General features: G+C 38.3%; 1 protein-coding gene across 6 annotated transcripts in view; it reads right to left on the bottom strand.

Annotated features, from left to right (window-relative positions):
* armc9 (armadillo repeat containing 9) overlaps positions 1-21,329 on the bottom strand; it is an 89,543-nt gene that overhangs the window by 20,158 nt on the left and 48,056 nt on the right. For 5 of the 6 annotated variants that reach the window (XM_087304690.1, XM_087304693.1, XM_087304694.1 and 2 more), the window contains 6 exons: positions 20,014-20,088; positions 18,002-18,092; positions 16,602-16,666; positions 16,376-16,474; positions 13,031-13,140; positions 1,561-1,685 (listed from right to left, as the gene is read on the bottom strand). In XM_087304690.1, the coding sequence (XP_087160816.1) occupies positions 1,561-1,685; positions 13,031-13,140; positions 16,376-16,474; positions 16,602-16,666; positions 18,002-18,092; positions 20,014-20,088 (565 nt within the window). Of the gene's footprint in view, positions 1-1,560; positions 1,686-9,327; positions 11,274-11,444; positions 13,141-16,375; positions 16,475-16,601; positions 16,667-18,001; positions 18,093-20,013; positions 20,089-21,329 lie in introns of those variants that run through there. The other variant, XR_015522322.1, reaches the window with a different exon arrangement.

Genomic DNA, 21,329 nt, shown 5'->3' with positions numbered 1-21,329 from the left:
TCCGGATTCGCTTGTAGTCTCCTCTTAATAAAGACGCGGCTCTAGCTGCTGTGGATTGTCCTGTCTCTACAGATTTGGTAAGTGAGCGACCAGCGCTCTTTGTTTACTCAGTTCGTATTTTATTCATATCAAACAAACTATTGCACCGAGTGTAAACAAGTTAGCACTAACAGTTACAATTAAACTATAACCTCGTGTTGGATTTTGTGACCGGAATAACACACGCGGCTTTCTGACGCTACCTGCCGTGTGCATCTAAGTTTCCGGGAAATGCTGAGTTTTTTTTTCTCTCATTCGCAGTGCGGTATCAAACATTGCATGAAAAATACACGCTTACAGCAGTTCCTTGAATCAAATATCACATTTGTCGCGAGGGGCATGAATGAATTCCCTGAATGAAAGAGCTGCTAACTGCTGTTAAAGTCCAACATTTAATAATTTGGCAAATAATTCGACTACAGATGTCCATGTAAACACAATCACATTGTCCGCTGTGGTTGTGTGTTTTGACTCTGAAATTCAGCGCGCCCAAATAGACACTCCCACACCAAGCCTCTTTTCTTCCTCCGACACTCCCCCCTAAACAGAGCTGGACACGCCCACTTTTCTGACTTTTTCCCTAAGTAGAGGTGTGAAAACACCCTGCTGAAACGAGGGGGTTTCATGACCCTTTAAACCCTGTCATCACGGTCAACTCCACTCTGCATCTCAAGTCCACCAATGTACGTTTTGAGCTACTGGACAAACTGGTTACAGTGGAAAAGCTGTCCACATGCAGGTAAGCGGTCAGCTGCTAGCGTGAAAAGGAGCTACATCATACCGCCCTGTAGCATCTCCAGAAATGTATAAAGATATTTTCCAAATGGAATAACATATTGCAGATAACATATACATTTAAGTAAAGCAAAGTTTAATCTGTCACAATGGGTCCATAGTTTTTAGTCAATGTCATATACAGTTAAATTCAGAAATATTAGCCCCCTTTTGAATTTTATTTTATTTTTTTAAATATTTCCCAAATGAGCAAGGAAATTTTCACAGCATGTCTGATAATATTTTTTCTTCTGGAGAAAGTTCTATTTGTTTTAATTCAGCTAAAATAAAAGCAGTTATTAATTTTTTAAAAGCCATTTTAAGATCAAATTTATTAATACGCTGCACAAGCAACATACTTTACAGTAGGCACACTAAAACCCAGGTTTCAGAGGGTAAAATTAGCGTGACAGTGCTATCCCGAGTGAAGCACTTCACATCTTATTTGGTCTGCCGCTGTTCTTGGATGCCATGACTCTTAGTCAAACACTGGCCCGAGGGCAATGAAAACCACATGAAAGTGATTTCATCAGTCTGTGCATTTACAACGGAAGTGAGAGCTCCAGTCTACGCCGAGAGCATCGGAAATTAAATCAACTCAAAGAAAAAAATCCATATTTATTAAAAATGGAACTGTGATCTCATCCTTGCGAAACAAAGGCAACAGAGAAAGACAGTAAAGCAGCATTATAAGATGTTTATCTTTCAGGAGGATGACATAGAGTTCATATAAAGATCAGCAGATACCCAGAGTCTGGTGGATGGACTCAGCAGTGCTGGGACGGCTGCCGGTGCGAGTCGCTGGACGGGAACTGAAGCGAGAGTCTTCGCTTCTCTGTCGGGTAACAGGGTAGACCCCTTCACCACCGGCTCTGTGAAGACAAACACACATGTACATTAAAGAAATCAAAACTAACCATATATTGATTCTGTTATAATAAAAGCAATCTTAGGTGTTTAAAGTTAATAGAAAGTCTTGTTAGAGTTTAATCTTCACTTTAGTTGGAGGATTGAGCAGAGTTTAATGTAATGCTTTGAGCGCCGCAGCTTAATAAGCAGAAATGCAGTTTGTTTCTTTGCTTAGTGAGCAATAACTGTCCTGAAATGAGTTCTGAGATCAGTCTCAATCAACTGTATGTGTAACCAGGGGCGCCTGCAGGATTTTATTCCAAGGTACGCACAAATCCAGCCCCGCCCCCTTTCCCCAATCATTTCAAGGAACACTGATGCTTACTGTCAAAGGCTACATTCTTTAAGGGCATTCGTTACGACATAACTTGTTTCCTTTGTAATTTTAATATTTCGTTGAAATCTAAATGTAATAAAAGCACATCAGCGCCAAGGAAAAATTAGATGCTCAAGTCGTAATCTTTAGTAATTATGACCTATTAAAAAAATTGCAAATATATGAAAAAAATTGTGATACAATACAATTAGTGAAGCATTAGCTAAATCCTTTCTTTCCACTGACCGAAAATCCTCCACCTGCACAGCTGAGTAGTGGACGGGCTCAAACCAAAATATAATTTATATATTTTTATTGGAAAAAATTTCTTTTTTAAATGAATTTCGCCTATAGTTTGTCTCTTGGTTTAAATAGTTTTCTTGGTCAGGTATCTTCTAGATAAAATAGAAGAACGAATAACATTTGGGGTGAAGTGCTTCAAAACAAATCTGCTATGCTTCAACAATGCAGAATCTTGAACTGAATTGTCAAATAAACTAATAATCTAGCTAGCCTAAATAAATTTAAAGTGAAATATTCAGTTTCTGAGAAGCCTATATTAAACTGTTTTCCCAGCCTGATCTCATGAGAAAACGTTAGTATTTTACGTTTTGCCAGTTTAGTGGCTAATTTGTACAAATTCGTACGAGTTCAGTCGTACGAAATGGTACGATTTTAAAAAGGAGGCGTGGCACCTAACCCCACCACTAACCCCAACCGTCATTGGGGTTAGTGAGCAAATCGTACTAAATTGTACGAATTAGATCGTACGAATTCATACGAATTAGCCACTAAATGAAAAAGTTACGAATTGCCGTGAGATTGTGTTGGTTTTCCATGTTGCGCCAGTCAATTACAATTTAATTCATTTATTCATTTTCTTTTCGGCTTAGTCCCTTTATTAATCCGGGGTCACCACAGCAGAATGAACCGCCAACTTATCCAGCATATTTTACGCAGCGGATGCCCTGCAACCCATCTCTGGGGAAGGCATTGTGCCGAAATGTTCGTGTCTTTAAATCACCTGAAGAAGAAAGAATAAAAACAGTACAAAGCAATTACTTGATGAGTGCGAATCATTACCTTTTTGAATAATAGCACAAGATTGATGCACCAAAAGAAGTTTCTTAAAAAAACGCAAGAGCGCAACTTCAGCAACTTTAAACATTCATATACTCCCATACACACTCATACGATACAAACAATTTAGCCTACCCAATTCACCGGTACCGCAGGTTTTTGGACTTTGGGGGAAACCAGAGAACCCGGAGGAAACCCATGCAAACGCAGGGAGAAAATGCAAATTCAACACAGAAATGCCAACTGACCCAGCCGAGGCTCAAACCAGCGACCTTCTTGCTGTGAGGCTACAGCACTAGCTACTGCGCCATTACATCGCCCTACAATCTAATTCATTAAATAAAATAATTTGAATGAGCAGGACAGACGTTTACAAATTCGCATATTACCTCGGTGGAACAAACTTGGTTGAAAGGTGAGAAAACTTAGAAACTCGTTGTGAGAATGAGGATTGTCTGCTTATTTATGCCAGTTTGTCAGATAAAACTGTTTAAATCATCTTTAATGGGAGCCGTTCCATGCGAGAAGGCTGGATCTGATCTGTCTGATGAAAGAGACAGTTTCCCCAGAGACTGGTGGATCAATTATTGTCTCATTAGTTTTAGGCCTTTTGACAAATGTCTCAATTAAGTGTATCTGTTTTAAAGAGCGTTACTCATTTTGAACCTTTTACGCTTTAAACAACAGCTATCTGAATGGTAATTTTTCAGTGTGGAAAAACCACAAGCAGAACTAAAGCCAATAGGTTTCTTTACTCATCTCCCACTATGCAAATACATACACGCTTTAAAACACACAAACGCACACCTTCATTTGTTCATTCTTTCTTGCTTTGTCAATATATTGTAGTGTATGCTGTTTAATAATCAATTTAAATGATGTAATAAAATAAAATAATTAATTAACAAATAAAAAACTGCATTGATTCGTGCTCTCTCATGGTAGGTTCAATTGCATTTCATTGTGTAAATATACAGTATATATATATATATATATATATATATATATATATATATATATATATATATATATATATATATATATATATATATATATATCCTTATTTGGAAACATACACCAACACGGGAATAACATGCAAACTCCACACAGAAATACCAGCTGGCCCAGCTGAGACTTGAACCAGCGAACTTCTTGCTGTGAGGTGACAGTGCTATCCACTAAGCCACCGTGACATATTTTTTCCACTTTCATAGTATTTGTTGGGTGACGTAGTGGCGCAGTAGGTATAGTGCTGTCGCCTCTGAGCAAGAAGGTTGCTGGTTTGAGTCCTATCTGGGTCAGTTGGCGTTTCTGTGTAGAGTTTGCATGTTCTCCCTGCATTCGTGTGGGTTTCCTCCAGGTGCTCCGATTTCCCCCACAGTCCAAAGAAATGCAGTATAGGTGAATTGGGTAGGCTAAATTGTCCGTAGTGTATGAATGTAAATGAGTGTGTATGGATGTTTGCCAGAGATGGGGTTGCAGCTGGAAGGGCATCCGCTGCATAAAACGTGCTGGATAAGTTGGCGGTTCATTCAGCTGTGGCGTGCCCAGATTAATAAAGGGACTAAGCCGAAAAGAAAATGAATGAATGAACAGTATTTGTTTTTCCTATGATGGACATAATTGTTTGTCTTCTTCAGTGTATCTTCTTTGGTGTTCAACAGAAGAAAGAAACTTGGAACCACTTGAAGGAGAGTAAGTAGTGAGTAAACTTTCATTCTCGGGTACTCTATCCCTTTAATGTTGTCTTCTTGTGGTTAAATAAATGAATAAGAAAGCTGTGCAAATATCGAGTACAGTTCCGTGTTTATTGCAACATGAGGAAACCCGGAGGCCAAACACAGATCAAAACAACTCTGCGGCTCCGAGTAATCTGTAAATGACATCGTACACGTGACCACAGATGACACCTCCTATGACATATGAGCGACGACATGTGATGATGTTTGCTTATTTTATAATTAACCATCAGCTTGGTTGGGCAGTATGGTGGCACAGTGGGTAGCGCTCTCGCCTCAGCAAGAAGGTCACCGGTTCGAGCCTCAGCTGGGTCAGCTGGCATTTCAGTGTTTGCATGTTGTCCTCGTGTTCGCGTGGGTTTCCTCCGGGTGCTCCGGTTTCCCCCACAAGTCCAAACACATGTGGTTTGGGTGAATTGGGTAAATTGTCCGTTGTATAAGTGTGTGAATGAGAGTGTATGGGTGTTTCCCAGTGATGAGTTGCAGCTGGAAGGAAAACATATACTGATAAGTTGGTAGTTCCTTCAACTGTGGCGATCCTAGATTAATAAAGGGACTAAGCCGAAAAGAAAATGAATGAATGAATCAGCCGGGTTAGCACTGTCACAGCAAGAAGGTTGCTGGTTCGAGTTCCACTCGAGTGAGTTGGCATTTCAGTGTGGAGTTTGCATGTTCTCCCCGTGTTCGTGTTGGTTTTCTCCAGGTGCTCCGGTTTCCCCCACAGTCCAAACACATGCGCTATAGGGGAATTGGGTAAACAAAATTGGCCATAGTGTGTGAGCATGTGTGTGAATGTGAAAGTGAATGGGTGTTTCCCTGTACAGGGATGTTACTGAAGGCTGAGTAAAACATTTGGCGGAATAGTATTTGGTTCATTCCGCTGTGGCAAATCCTGATAAATGAAGGACTAAGCTGAAGGAAAATGAATGAATCAGCCAATCACAATGCAGCAACCGCGTGTATTTAGACAAGCAGAGGTGGTCAAGATGATCAGCTGAAGCTCAAACTGGGCATCAGAACAGAGACGGTGATGATTTAAGAGACGTTATTACAATTCAGATTATTTTTTAGGGTTTTTTTTTTCTTAAAAAGTGACTCAAGTGGTGTCTGAAGAAGACCATTTCTAAACACATAATGCATCAAACCTTGAGGAAGAAGAAGAAGAGGTGGAAGAGCAGACTAGTGACATTCCTGTCAGATAAGAACAGCAAACTGAAGCTAATATTCAGATGAACCACTAAAACGGGTTGTTCTGCCTGTTAAAAAGCAAATAAACGCATACAGAGCATTCGGAAAGTATTGATAGCCCTTTTTCCACATTTGTTTGTTACGCTCTTATTCCAAAATAGATTAAATTCATTGATTTCCTCAACATTCTACACACAATCCCCCATAATGACAATGTGAAGAGAGAGTTTTTGAAATTGTTGCAAGTGTATTAAAAATAAAAAAGCTGAAAAATCAGATGTACATCAGTATTCACTGCCTTTGGGGTGAAGCTCTGCATTGAGCTCGGGTACATTCTGTCTCCACTGATCATTCTTGAGATGTTTCAGCAGCTTCACTGGAGTTCCCCTGTGGTCAATTCAGCTGATTAGACATGATTTGAAAAGGCATACACCTGTCTATATAACAGAGCTCAACAATAAGGACCGCCCTATGCCTAGGGCCAGACGGAATCTGCGGACGTTTTTTGCAATTTCTGCTGAGAATTTGGATGAAAATCTGCGGATTTCTGTGGAATTATTTTGGAAGAATCATAACTAAAACCTTAATATATGAAATAAAAAACAATATCTTTAACTTTTATTTAATGTTTAATATTCAAATGCAATTAGATTCACTTTATTTGGTAAATAGAGCAAGTTTGTCATATAATATATCTAGTAAAAGACAGAAAATATTACTGCACAAACTGCATTGCACACAAATCAGACGAACATTTTCACATTAGTCAATAACATTACTGTAGTTAATTTAAAAACTGAATAAATATAGATTTACAGACATTTACTCAAGTAAATAAACAGAATTAATGATGGGCTAATAATCTGCGAAAATCTGTGCGCGTAGATTCCGGGTGGGCCTATCTATGACCCGGGGCAGTGTGAGAGACGCTTGGGACTGTAGACAGGATTATTACTGGCCCAATCGGACAGTGCTGCCTTGTCACTAAAGTTTAATTTGCCTGCAATTTGTCAATTGTGAGCATTTTAAGCTTGTGCTTTTTAGTCTTAAAAGTCTACCTTCTCTGTGATGTCTTAGACACCATATTGCTTTTCGGATCCTCTTACCTGATTTGATGTTTTGGCCATGCTATTTTTCCCCCGTATACTGGTAACAACCAGTACAGTGAAGAGACGGCAACATGGAGGGAACATCAAATTATGAGGCTAAAATAAAATGTCTGTTTATAATGTCTTGAAAGCAGACATTTACATGAGAACACTACAAAAAAAAATAAGCGATCATTTGTTTATTATTATTATTTTCTTTTTGCACAATACGCCAGTCAGCCACCTTTTATTAAATAATTTCGAACTGAAATAAAATGCGTCCACATTTTCCACACTGCACTTTTTGTTTGCATTTATTAACAGTATTTAAATATTAAAATTCTAGATTCACAGATTTATTTTTGGGCACATTATTTAGAATATGTGGCTAAAAAAACTATTAACTTGCCTTTATTTTTTATTTTTTTGGTTGAGGTCAGTGACAATTTTGGCAGGGCAAGTAAAAATCTAAACCACTGGACTGATCGGGCAAGAAGAAAACATCCTTAGCGTTGAACCCTCTATAAGGTCCCAGGGTTGACAGTGCATGCCAAAGCACAAACCAAGCATGAAGACAAAGGAATTGTCTGTAGACCTCCGAGACAGGATTGTCTCAAGGTACAAGGCTGGGGAAGGTTACAGAAACATTTCAGCTGCTCTGAAAGTCCCAATGAGCACAGCGGCTTCCATCATCCTTAAGTGGAAGATGTTTAGAACCACCAGGACTCTTCCTAGAGCTGGCCGGACATCTAAGCTGAGTGATCAGTGGAGAAAGGGGAGTCAGGGAGGTGATCAATAACCCGATGGTCACTCTGTCTGAGCTCCAGCGTTCTTCTGTGGAAAAAGGAGAACCTTACAGAAGGACAACCATCTGTGCAGCAATCCACCAATCAGGCCTGTATGGTAGAGTGGCCAGACGGAAGACACTCTCGTCTGGAATTTGCCAAAAGGCATCTGAAATACATTCAAGCCGCCTTTCCACTGCACACGACATTTAGACACGACTGTCAGAATACGCCCCCTTGTGGCAGCCGCACAGTATTTTCAGTGTTGTCGTGCACCACGGGGGAGAAGCTGATTCTCACGGTGTAATAAAGGAGAGCAAAAGCAAGAGCCTTTATTCTCTGTGCGTTTACAGTTTAAAGGATGAATGATGAATACTAGAAACTCATCGACCGCTAAAATATTGGAGGGAATGTGGAGACAACATGAAAAATATTTTTTTATTACTTTCTTACTTACATTTATGAACAGTTTTAATATACATTTATAATATAGACTTTTTATAATTAAAAAAATAACCAAATAAACTCCTATTTCTCATCTCTCGCGCACGGATCTGCATGGACAAAACTGGAATACATCATTTCGGTCGGCCGGTCACATACGGTCTAGTCGCAAGAGTTCAAATATTTCAACGGATCCGCAGCTTAATTCGGATCCGAATGTTCCCGCATACGGACATGATCGGAACACAACGCAGCTCCCGGACTGCTCTCTATTGGAAATGAATGACGTTTGCTGTGTGCAGTGGAAAGGCGGCTTCAGACCTTAAGAAACTAAACTCTCTGCTCTGATGAGACTCAAATTGAACTGTTTGGAGTGAACGCCAGGCGTTACATTTTGAGAAAACCCGGCAGCGCTCATCACCAGGCTAATAGCATCCCTACAGTGAAGCACGGTGGTGGCAGCATCATGCTGTGGGGATGTTTTTCAGCAGCAGGAACTGGAAGACTAGTCAGGATAGAGGGAAAGATGAATGCAGCAATGTACAGAGACATCCTGAATGAAGACCTGCACAAGAGCGCTCTTAACCTCAGACTGAGGCGACGGTTCATCTTCCAGCAGGACAATGACCCAAAGCACACTGCCAAATATCAATAGAGTGGCTTCACAACAACTCAGTGAATGTACTTGAGTGGCCCAGCCAGAGCCCAGACCTAAATCCTATTGAACATCTCTGGAGAGATCTGAAAATGGCTGTAGGCCTTCGCTTCCCATCCAACCTGATAGAGCTTGAGAGGTGCTGCAAAGAGGAATGGGCAAAAATTCCCCAAAGACAGGTGTGCCAAGCTTGTGGCATTATATTCAAAAAGGCTTGAGGCTGTAACCGCTGCCAAAGGTGCATCAACAAAGTATTGAGCAAAGGCTGTGAATACTGATGTACATCTGATTTTACAGCTCCTTTATTTGTAATGAATTTGCAACAATTTCCAAAACTTTTTCTTCACATTGTCATTATGGGGGATTGTGTGTAGAATGTTGAGAAAATCAATGAATTTAATCTATTTTGGAATAAAAGTGTAACATAAATAAATGTGGAAAAATTAAAGCGCTTTCAATACTTTCCAGATGCACTGCATTTATGAAACTGTTCCTCTCTGGTTAATTTTACTGTATTGTGTTTTTGAACAAGAAAAAGAGGAGGAAGAGCGGACTTGTGAAACTCCTGTCAGATAAGAACAACAAACTGAAGCTGAAATTCAGACCAAACACCAAAACTGGCTGTTCTGCATGTTAAAAAGCAAATAGATGCATAGAAATACAGACTGAAACCATCAATGCATTTCTGCGACTTGATCTACTGCAAACACTTATGAGATGACGGTATATTACCTCCATAAAGGGAAGACTAGCATTTATTATAGTCTACTCAAGGACACAATTACAAAAGTGCTTTTTGTTTTGTTTTTTCCTATTGACAACATTTCAAAATGCCAAGGTCAAAGCCACGAGAGTCACGCAAGCGATTGTCCGCAGTCACTTCCATCACTGATCCACGCACTTGAGCAGAAACAATGAGGATCTCTTGAGCTGAGGACGGAGTCTTGCATATCCTGCTTGCACATGAACACACTATTTGACTTAAGGGCAGAACTATTGACTTCGTGACAAGGCCGGTGATGAATACAGACACACATATAGGTACTGCTGTAGGGCAGAGTCGCTTTGTTTATGGTGTCGATCATAATCCCCAAATTAGCATGACAACACTTTCATTTGTAAAAGGAATAAACATATCAAACAGTTTTTATGTTTCTGATAGAGAAGCAAAACTAGCAGATTTAATAAAGTAACACTACATGCAGATAAACTCCATCTGGATGTGCCTAACGAGTAATAGTACTGTATATGCTGTATGTTTAAGTAAATTGAAACAACCTTTCCTCCATTCCACTAAGAGACACCAGGAGTTTTTCGGGGGCCGCTAAACACTTTAGAGGCAGCTAAAACCGTATTCATTTTGATATCTTCAGTTTTTTTTTAAACAGAGGCTTGGAAAAGGCTGTTTTACTTTTTTCCTACTGTTAGTGTAACTTTTACTGCCAACTACCAAATTATTATAAATGATAACAATTTATGATCACACAGACAAGAGAAACTATAAGTTTCTTTATTTTTTATTTAAATCACCGACAAACCTATTTAACTCACTTGATTAAATTAATTATTTAACTTACTTATTTAACTTATTTATCTTATTTAACTTAATTAACTTACCCATTTAACTTATTTAATTTAAATAACTAACCTATTTAACTTAATTAACTCACTCATTTAACTTACTTATTTAACTTAATTAACTTATTTAACTTACTCATTTAACTTACTTTACTAACCTAATTAACTTATATAAATGATTTGACTCACTTATTTAACCTAATTACTTAACTAACTTAATTAACTTACTTGTTTAATTTACCTTATTCAATATACCTTAATTCACTTTTTTAAAAACTTATTTATTTAACTTAATAAACTAACTTATTTAACTTAACTTATTTACCTAACTTAATTAGCTTACTTGTTTAACTTATTTAATTGACTTATTTAACTTATTCAACTTAACTAACTTATTAAACTTAGTTAGCTTGCTTATTAAACTTAATTAACAAACTTATTGAACTTAATTAACTTATTTATCTAATTTAAGTAACTTACTTAATTTGTTTAACTTAAATTTAAAGCTTATTTATTTAACTGAATTAACTTTTTTAACTTAACTTATTTTTCTGACTTATTTAACTAACTTATTTAACTTAACTAACTTATTTAAAGCTTATTTATTTAACCGAATTAACTAACTTATTTAATAACAATTAACTATTTAAACTTATTTTTCTGACTTATTTAACTTAACTAACTTATTTAAAGCTTATTTATTTAACTGAATTAATTAACTTATTTAATAACTTAATTAACTTTTTTAACTTAACTTATTTTTCTGACTTATTTAACTAAGTTATTTAACTTAACTAACTTATTTAAAGCTTATTTATTTAACTGAATTAACTAACTTATTTAACTAACTTAATTAACTTTTTAAACTTAACTTATTTTTCTGACTTATTTAACTAACTTATTTAACTTAACTAACTTATTTAAAACTTATTTATTTAACTGAATTAACTAACTTATTTAACTAAGTAATTTTAAACTTATTTATTTTATTTAATGTATTTATTTAACTTAACTTTTTAAACTTATTTTAAACTTGCTTAATTAACCTACTTAACTTATTTCTCTTATTTATGTAGAAACGTGTATAATGTGTAGGAAATGTCTTTGTAGACATTTACTTTGAATTGTGTGTCAAACGTCTGTTAAAACCTTTGCATGAAATCAAAATTGACAGTTTGTTGTTTTAGCAGAGCACATTGTTAGTCTTAAAATTAATCAGCTGGGGGGGTCGTGCTTTACCATTACTTAGCAAAATATTGTTTGTAAGCAAGTATAGTTTATGCAAGAGAAACGGAATTAGGCGCACAATGAAAAGATGGTCTTATCAGTTTGCAAGTTTTCCTTTCCAGTGTAAATGAGATTAGAACTGCGTTGCATTATTAGATAGTTTACCTGAAATTACAAATTTTCTCACTCTCAAACTTGTATGAAACACTTTCTCCAGCCATTCATTGCAGAAACAAAAATACTATGGAAGTCAATAGCCCCTTTCACACAGTGATACCGGTAAATATCCGGATAATTTCCGGAACGACTTTACCGGCATATTAAAAAAAGCGCTGTTCACACAGGCGAGGACGTTACGGAATTTTCTAGAAAAGGCCGTTCACACATCCATTCCAAAATACCGGTAAATTCTGACATCATTCACCAGAAATGAGCTTTAAACGGCTGCGCTTGTATTTGTAAACATTTGACTGAATTACAAACTCTGTGGATGATCAATATTGTGAACAACTTTCGCAGGATCACTTTCGCATGACGAGATGTACATAATATGTGCGTGTGCAGGCGCTCACAGGCTGTTTCACAGGCACACGCAAAGCTTGAAGGTAAACAAACAACGGCTTATCATAAGCATCTCATCGATGATTATTTACACAGTTGGCATTAAGAAGAACATATAAACGTGATCTGACTAACTTCTAGCAGCTAAATGTGTCTGGAAAAATATTCAAAGGCTTTTATTCTCATAAACCGCGCGGACGTAAATGCGTCTGACTGTTGTGATTGGCTAAGGCAGATGTCTCACGTCAGCACGTTCTAGACGTGCACCCGCTCTTTCCGGCAATCTTCCTTCTGCATTCACACAGCGCAGCATTCCGGCAAATTACCGGTAATGTTACAACTTCTCTTTCGGGAAAATAGCCAGAACGAATTTACCGGTATTTTCAAAAAGGGCCTGTTCACACATACAACCTTTCCGGAAAATTGCTGGTAATTTTCCGGAAAGGTCTGTATGTGTGAAAGGGGCTAATGACTGTTTCCCCCTGGACTCTTCAGTATGTCTTCCTTTGTGTTCAACAGAAGAAAGCAAATCAAACAAGTTTGCGACAAGTGGAGGATGAGGAAATTATTTCATCCTGATTTTTGACCGTCTCTTTGACACACATTGATTTAAATAAATGTATTGCACCAAATATTGATGTACATACATGGTGTTTTTGTGGGAGCTGGGCGTAACGGGTCGCTGGAGGGGCTCGTCGATGCTGCGAGATGATGGAGGACATGATCTTCTCTTCGTCTTCATCATGTTGGTCATGATCTAAAATAAGCACCACAGAGAAAACATATCACACAGAATCAACAGAACATCCCTCCAATAGAAATCACAGGAATAAATCTCAGGGAATAATCTACATCAGGGGTCACCAACCCTGTTCCTGGAGAGCTTCCTTCCTGCACATTTTAATTGCAACCCTGACCAAACACACCTGTTTGTAATTATCAAGTGCTGCTTTAGGTACTATTAATTGGCTCAGGTGTGTTTGATCAGGGTTGGGACTGAATTCTGCAGGAAGGTAGCTCTCCAGGAACAGGGTTGGTGACCCCTGATCTACATCATATCAGTAGATTTCAAAAGTGACATAAGGGAATATTAGAGAAACATAGGTGGCTACTAAACATTTTATTTTCTCTGACAGGGGTTCCCAAAATTTTCAGCCAGCGACCCCCAAAATGACAATGCCAGTAACTCGCGACCCCCAATTTCCTCTCAGGTTGTTATATATACAGTGGTTATTAATGCAATGACACACACACACAATAATAGACCAACCCAAGCTCATTCGGGAAACGTAGCCCCGAGGACGTTTCTGGAGACCGCGATTTACGTGGCCGGAGGTACGTAAAGGCTGTGTTTGGTTTTTTTCGAGCGAACGCTCCGCCCCTCCTCTTCGCGCTCGCCGGCAGACGGCTCGCCTCCGAGTGGAGGGCTTTCCCGACGCAATCAGTTTGTCCGCTTAGCTCACAGCGTTGCGTCGGTGGAGCGGAGGCCCCGGAGGAGGAGGAGCCGGCCGCGGTGGATGACGACCGGGATCGAGTCCGGGGAACGGCAGGTTCCTGAAATCAGGTAAGACGAAAAACGGAATCCGGAAAATAAGGGCGAGAACGCGGCGGGATCCGAAAACGCGGTCGAAATCGAAGACGAGGGCTTTTGCTTTTTTTTTTTTCTCGATCCGGCGGCTTTTCGCGCGAGAACGGCGCGGGCGCGAACACCGCACGCTCCCGAGAGGCGCCCGACCGAGACGTGAAAAAGCGTGCACAGCGGCCTCTTGTGGATCCGCGAAAACAAAAAAACGCTCGAATACGTACCTCCCAGGACGTAAATCGCGGTCCGCAGAAACGTCCGCGGGGCTACGTTTCCACAATGAGCCCGGGTTGTAATAGACACAAGTCTATTCTTGTTTTAATTTTTTCAATGTATATCAGTGCTGTAAATGGGCCAGAAAGTTTAACCTGGTGTTATAAAATCAATCTGCTGCTTCTGACGCTATTGCTGTGCCTTTAATATAATGTAATTACCCCAGGGGTCACTTTCCAATAGAACTAGTAACTATAAGCTACTATAGTAACTATATAGTTTGTTTCTGTATTGTTCTCTGATGAGTCCGCCTTCAGCGTCTTTCCTACGTCCAGGAAAGCTACAGTGTGGAGAAGCCCAAAATAAGCGTACCACTCAGACTGCTGATGCTCAGAGTGAAGCACGGGGGTGGATCAGTGATGGTTTGGGCTGCAAAATCATGGCATTTCCTAAGCCCAATACTTGTGCTAGATGAGCGCATCACTGCCAAGGACTACCAAACCGTTATGGAGGATCATGTGAACCCAGTGCTTCAAACATTGTATCTTAAATGCAGTGCCTTGTATCAGGATGGTAATGCACCATTACACACAGCAACACTGGTGACTGGTTTGATGAACAGGAAAGTGAAGTTAATCATCTCCTATGGCCTGCACAGTCACCAGATCGAAACATTATCGAGCCACTTTGGGTTGTTTTGGAGGAGCGAGTCAGGAAACCTTTCCCTCCACCAGCATCATGTAGTGACCTGGCCACTAGGGATGTAACAATATTGTAAATACCGTCATACCGCAATAGTAATTTTTTTCAATATACCGTAGCCGCATGACTCAATAAAACTATATTTCTGAGAAAAGTTTGCTCAGGCGAATGAAGTGAACGGGAGGTAGCGGGAACTACAATTCCCATCAGCCCAGGCGTGGTCATCATCCTTTGCGGTCTGTTGTCACTACAGATCCAGTAATGTGGAAATGGAGTGTGTTGCTAGTAGCGGGGAAGAAAAAGAGCTGGAAATGATCGAACCTAAAGCGGGTTTTAAATCGGATGTGTGGAAGCATTTCGGTTTCTTTCTAAAAAAGATACGACAAAGGAGAAAAGGTGACAGACACAGACAAAAACAGTATGCAGGCACTGCCAGACTGTGGTGAAATATAAGTCGGGAATACGACTAAAAACAGTCATGGGGACTGCAGAACACAGCACACTGTTCAGATTGATGCAGACATTGACTTGTACCGCAAAGAGACCTCTATCTCACTCATGGCTTGTCCACTCAAGTGGTGGAAAGACAATGCACAGCGTTACCCACTGCTGTCAACCTTGGCTAAATCATATCTCTCTGTCCCAGAAACCTCAGTCCCAAATGAGAGGGTTTTTTCTGTTGCAGGGGACATGCCCAGACATCCCAGCTTTCACCAGATTATAGTTATATGATCATTTTCCTTTAAAAACCCATCTCTATCTAAGTGAGTGAGTGATTAAATGTTGAATGTGATGAGTTTTCAACAATACTAAATTGAAACTTTATTTTTTTTATATGGTTTAATAGTTTTTTGTTATTAAAATTGAAAAATTGAAGTTCCTGTTTCGAAGCTTACAGATAGATGGCTGATTTGTATGTCATTGATATGTTCAGTGCTAGGGTAAATAAACACTTTTGGCACTTTTTTCGTGTCTCTTCATTAGTTTTGTTTATCCTGTAAATTATTCAATAAATACAGTACTGTGCCATTTATACCGAGGTATTATCGTACCGTGAAATTCTGATACCGTTACATCCCTACTGGCCACTATTCTGCAAGATCTCAAAATCTTCCTAGCCACTGTCCAGGACTTGTTTCTGTCATTCCCAAGATCAATTCATGCTGCATTGGTGGCAAAATGAGGCGCTACGCCATAATAATGAAGTATTATAATCAAAAACCAGGCTTTTCACTTCCATTGCCCAACCCCTGTAAATGTTCAATGCGCATTTATGCACTATGTCATATCACGCAGCTCTTACTGTGATTATAAATGAGCAAATAAAACCAATACTGGGGAAAATTTAGCACGTTACTAAGGTAAAATGTAACTCATTGAATTAATGCACTCTATTGCACCTTTAAAATAGGCTCTTATATTTCCTAATCACATGACTTGATCAACAACAGCCTTATTTCTGTCTTCAAATGATGAAAGCAGAGTGTTGGTTTACCCCTAGATACTCGGTTGTCAGCAAGGATTCTCCGCTGAGCTCTTTTGGCTGAGGCTGCAGGACTTCTTCTTTATCAAGGTCCGCCTCCATCACGTCTTCCTGTTAACATGAATCACAGCCAGATCAAAGGACTGAAGATTTTTTGCAATCTGCCAAAGCCAATAAAATGCAAGAGATAAACGGATTACAGGAAGTCAAAAGTCATGCAGAGCAACAGTGAATTAACCTCATCGTCATCGTCATCCTCATCCTCTTCATCGTCTGATTCAGGCTCTTGTTCAGGGATGGTCGCTGTGTACGGAAGAATTATTGAAATGATCAAACAGAAACAAAGCCTGGCACCCGTCCTCATTTAATAAGAGTATCTAGTGACACTTTACTTGAAGGGGTGCTTAAAAGACTGTCATGAAAGCTTCATAATCAGTGTAATGACAGGGTTGATTGATGACATTTTAAGACCATCATAAATGAACTTTCAGACTTTTACAGTACTTTTTTTGTAATGGCCAAAGGAATTGCTTTTACTTGCTCTATTGAAGTTAACATTCAGTTATTTCTTAGCCACAAAATTTAAATAAAGTGTCAAGACATAAAAAGACAAGTTTTCAAAACTATAATAAACTAAATTTCAAGAGTTCCCACTTAGATATGCTTAGTGTTAATAGCAGATTCTTATGAAAATACCTAAGATGGCTGGAAGAACACAGTTAAAGCCTTTATAAGTTTATTGGTAACCCTAGCACAGCCCCTGGACACTAGACCTCCAGGAACAAGTTTGGTGATCCCTGCTCTGCGTCATGTTATATGGACTGGTGGAGTTTATGACACTTTTATAGTGCTTTTCCTCCATTTGAAGCAGATAACCCTGTGCTTATTCACTTTCGTTATGCTGGAAACGGTGACCAAGATAAAGTTCAGGAAGCCTTATGTTTTCTGCAGAAGAGAAACTTGGGTCACGCTTTATTTTAAGGTATAATTCCTGCTATTTATAAACCATAAACTATGACTTTTAGCTCAATAAACTCCTAATTTGCTGCTTATTAATAGTTGTTAAGATTGGGTAGAATAAAATCATACTTTATAAGTGCTAATAAACAGTTATTATCTTAATAATAAGCAGGTAATAAGCTAATAGTTAATAGTGAGAATTGGTACTTAAATTACTGTCACCAAAACATAATATGGATCATTCATTCATTTATTCATTCATTCATTTTCTTGTCGGCTTAGTCCCTTTATTAATCTAGGGTCGCCACAGCGGAATGAACCGCCAACTTATCCAGCATATGTTTTACACAACTGATGCCCTTCCAGCTGCAACCCATCTCTGGGAAACATCCATACACACTCATTCACTTACATACACTATGGACACTTTAGCCTACCCAATTCACCTGTACGGCATGTCTTTGGACTGTGTGGGAAACCGGAGCACCTGGAGGAAACCCACGCGAACGCAGGGAGAACATGCAAACTCCACACAGAAACGCCAACTGACCCAGCCGAGCTCGAACCAGCGACCTTCTTGCTGTGTGTGCGCCACTGCGTCGCCCGTTTTATGGATTATTTCCATTTAATTTTGAGCAACTTTTTATTATTATTATTGTTTTTATTTTCGGGTCTTACCTGAGTTGAGCTGTTTGATGATGAATTCGATTTGTCTGTTGAGTTCAGGGTTTTCTTCTTTGTTGTAACAGCGTAAGATCTCCTCCATACTCTAGTAAAAACAAGACGCTTGCATTATTACCGTTCTGCCAACGATGATCCATCCATTCATTTGTTCATTTTCGTTCGGCCCATTCATCAGGGGTTGCCACAGCGGAATGAACCTCCAACTATACCAGCATATGTTTTATGCAGTGGATGCCCTTCCAACTGCAACCCAGTACTAAGGAAACACCCATTCGCACACACACATACTCACACACACCTACTTTAGAGCGCATGTGTTTGGATTAAGGGGGAAACTGGAGCACCCGGAGCAAACCCAGGTTAGCATTGGAAGAAATGCCAACTGGGAAATGCCAACTGGGCAAGCAGGGAACCAGCAACCTTGTGCTAACCACTGTGGGAATATAAATTAATATAATCTATTTATATAACTGAAAAGTAGTTTTCAGGGTGTGGCAGACCTTAAAATGTCTTGGTTTCCTGAGCCCTGACGGTCTATGAAGTAATGCAGATTCTCAGTTTCACAGCACAGCTGTATCTACTGTCTTCTCTGTCTCCAGAACATCATTTGCCCCCTGTTTTAATGCTAAAATGTCTCATGAATGGGTAATTATATGCTAATGAGATCGGGCCTGGAAAGGCAAGTTACCCTGCCGACAACAACACTTCATTTGCGTGCTTTGCTTGACTGTCCCCACCATGACTGTCCCCACCTACATGCATCAAATGTATTTAAACTGAGTGTCTGTTGTACCACTTGAGAGTTTCTTTCGATGACGTCACAGCCAAGCTGAGTTCTTCTTATTAAAAGGATTCTTCTTTGAAGATACCGTAAGTTCTCCCTGGTTTTTTGGGCTCGTCTTAGAATTTCACAACAGTTTGGTGCCGCGAGCCAGACTAGAGAAATTCATAACCCTCCTGAGCCACAGCACTTTGATTACTTCTATGCAGGGGCGCGGCTGGCCATCACGGGCCCTCTGACAAGCTAAGAGTAGAGAGGGAAGGTGGGAGGAGGCGGTGGGGGTCGCGGATGAAAGTGAAGAGCAGGGGTGTGGGGTTGGCGCGGGCACTTGATAATGTCGATGAGGCGCCCCTAAATGTATGGGCCCTTAGAATCGTCCTAACTTTCTCCCCCCAGCGGCGCCCCTTCTTCTATGCACAATCCATATATATTTTTACATTGATATTCCAGTCTTCAGTGTCACAGGATCCTTCAGAGATGCTAATTTGTTACTCAAGAACGCTTCTGGCTGTTCAGAGCAAACTGAATAATAGTTAATTGATACACTTTTTGTTTTTGTAGCATACAAATGTCTTTAGAGGCGCTTCATGCATGAATAAAACTATTATTTTGTAAGAACATGTATGTTTATAATGTATAATATGTATATGTATGATTATATGTAACAATGTTTGATAATATACATTTAGTTTATTTAATTTTGCCAATTAACTTCTGAACCTTCCCCACAATTTTTCAGTTCACACTTAAAATGATAAATGCATATTATATATATATTATAATTATATATATATATATATATATATATATATATATATATATATATTGTTAATAAAACTTCATGAATGAATAAATAAATAAATAAAAATCTATAAAATATTAAATGGTAAAAAATAAATTAAAATAAGTTAAAAAAATAATAAAACAAAATTAAGACATTTAAATAAAATAAAATAAAATTAAATATAAAATAAATTAATTAAATAAAGTAAACAAATTAAATTAAAATTAAATTATTATTAAACAAATAAATAATAGTTAAGTGGTTGAACTTTTTGAATCTGCTCCCTTTGCTTGGTCACTTATCAGCGATTAGCCTTGAAAGGTTTGAATCTTATCGCTCATTTCACATCTTGTAGTTTTATTGCTATCAGAAGACTGGAGTCCAGGCATTAATGCTGATGTTGCGTAACTGTAACTGTGAATGAAGCTGTTAAACACGTACCATCTGTTTGGCTTCCTCTCGTATCTCTGGCACAGACAGGATGCTGTATAAAGCTCCATTCACATAATACCGAATCTAAAAAACCCACAAAAAACACAAACATGAATTCCACAAGGCCATTATAAATGTGTCATGAATCTTTAAAAAATTCAAGACTGCTTTTATTCCAGCCGAAATAAAACAAATAAGTCTTCTCTAGAAGAAAAAATATTATCAGACAAACTGTGAAAATTTTCTTTCTCTATTAAACATCATTTGGGAAATATTTAAAAAAAAGTGTGTGTGTGTGTGTGTATTTAAAATGTATATTTACAGTAAAATTACAATAAAAACGGCCAAAAAATCTGGAAAATGTCATTTTTTAGACAACAGCAAGGTAATGCTTTACCTTCACAACTATAATGAAATCAATATTTAGTAAAATAACCCTGATTTTAATTAAAACTCATAAAAACATTTATAAAAACAAACAAAACTTATTTGAAAAAAAAAAATTTTCTGAAGATTAAAAAAAAAGTGAAAAGGTAAAAAGTAAATATAAATAAATATAAGTAAAATAAATAAAAACAAATTGTTTATTATGAAATAAAACAAATATCAACATTTTGCTCAAACCCACAGTCTAATAAGTCCAGGAACACTCAGAATTTTAATGCAAAAACAATTAAAGAATAAATTGCTGTATGTTTGACAGAATATTTTAGAATTTTAGAAAGTAATTTTAATATTTATATTTGCAAATTTACCAAAATTCAATGCATAAATAAACTTTAGACTAGTTTACTTTACTTTAAAGCCTTATCAAAACATTAGGGGCAATTTATTCTGACATGTATGGAGCTTTATATAATATATATGTATACATACACTCACCGTCCACTATATTAGGTACACCTGTCCAACTGCTCGTTAATGCAAATTTCTAATCAGCCAATCATGCGTCAACAACATGAAAGCATCAATCCATCCTAACTTGTATCAATGGTTCAGGCTGCTCAAGGAGGTGTAATGGTGTGGGGGATATTCTCTTGGCACACTTTGTGCCCATTAGACCAATTGTTAATAGTATAGTTAATGACCATGTCAATCCCTTTATGACCACACTGTCTCCATCTTCTGATGGCTACTTCCAGCAGGATAACGCACCATGTCATAAAGCGTGAATCATCTCAGACTGGTTTCTTGAACATGACGATGATTTCACTGTACTCAAATGGCCTCCACAGTCACCAGAACTCAATCCAATAGAGCACCTTAGGGATGTGGTTGAACGGGAAGATTGGCATCATGGATGTGCAGCCTAAAATTCTGCAGCA

Source organism: Danio rerio, chromosome 22, assembly GCF_052040795.2.
Source record: "Danio rerio strain M-AB ecotype USA chromosome 22, GRCz13ab, whole genome shotgun sequence".
NCBI lineage: Eukaryota > Metazoa > Chordata > Actinopteri > Cypriniformes > Danionidae > Danio > Danio rerio.
This window is presented reverse-complemented; position numbering and strand designations above follow the sequence as displayed.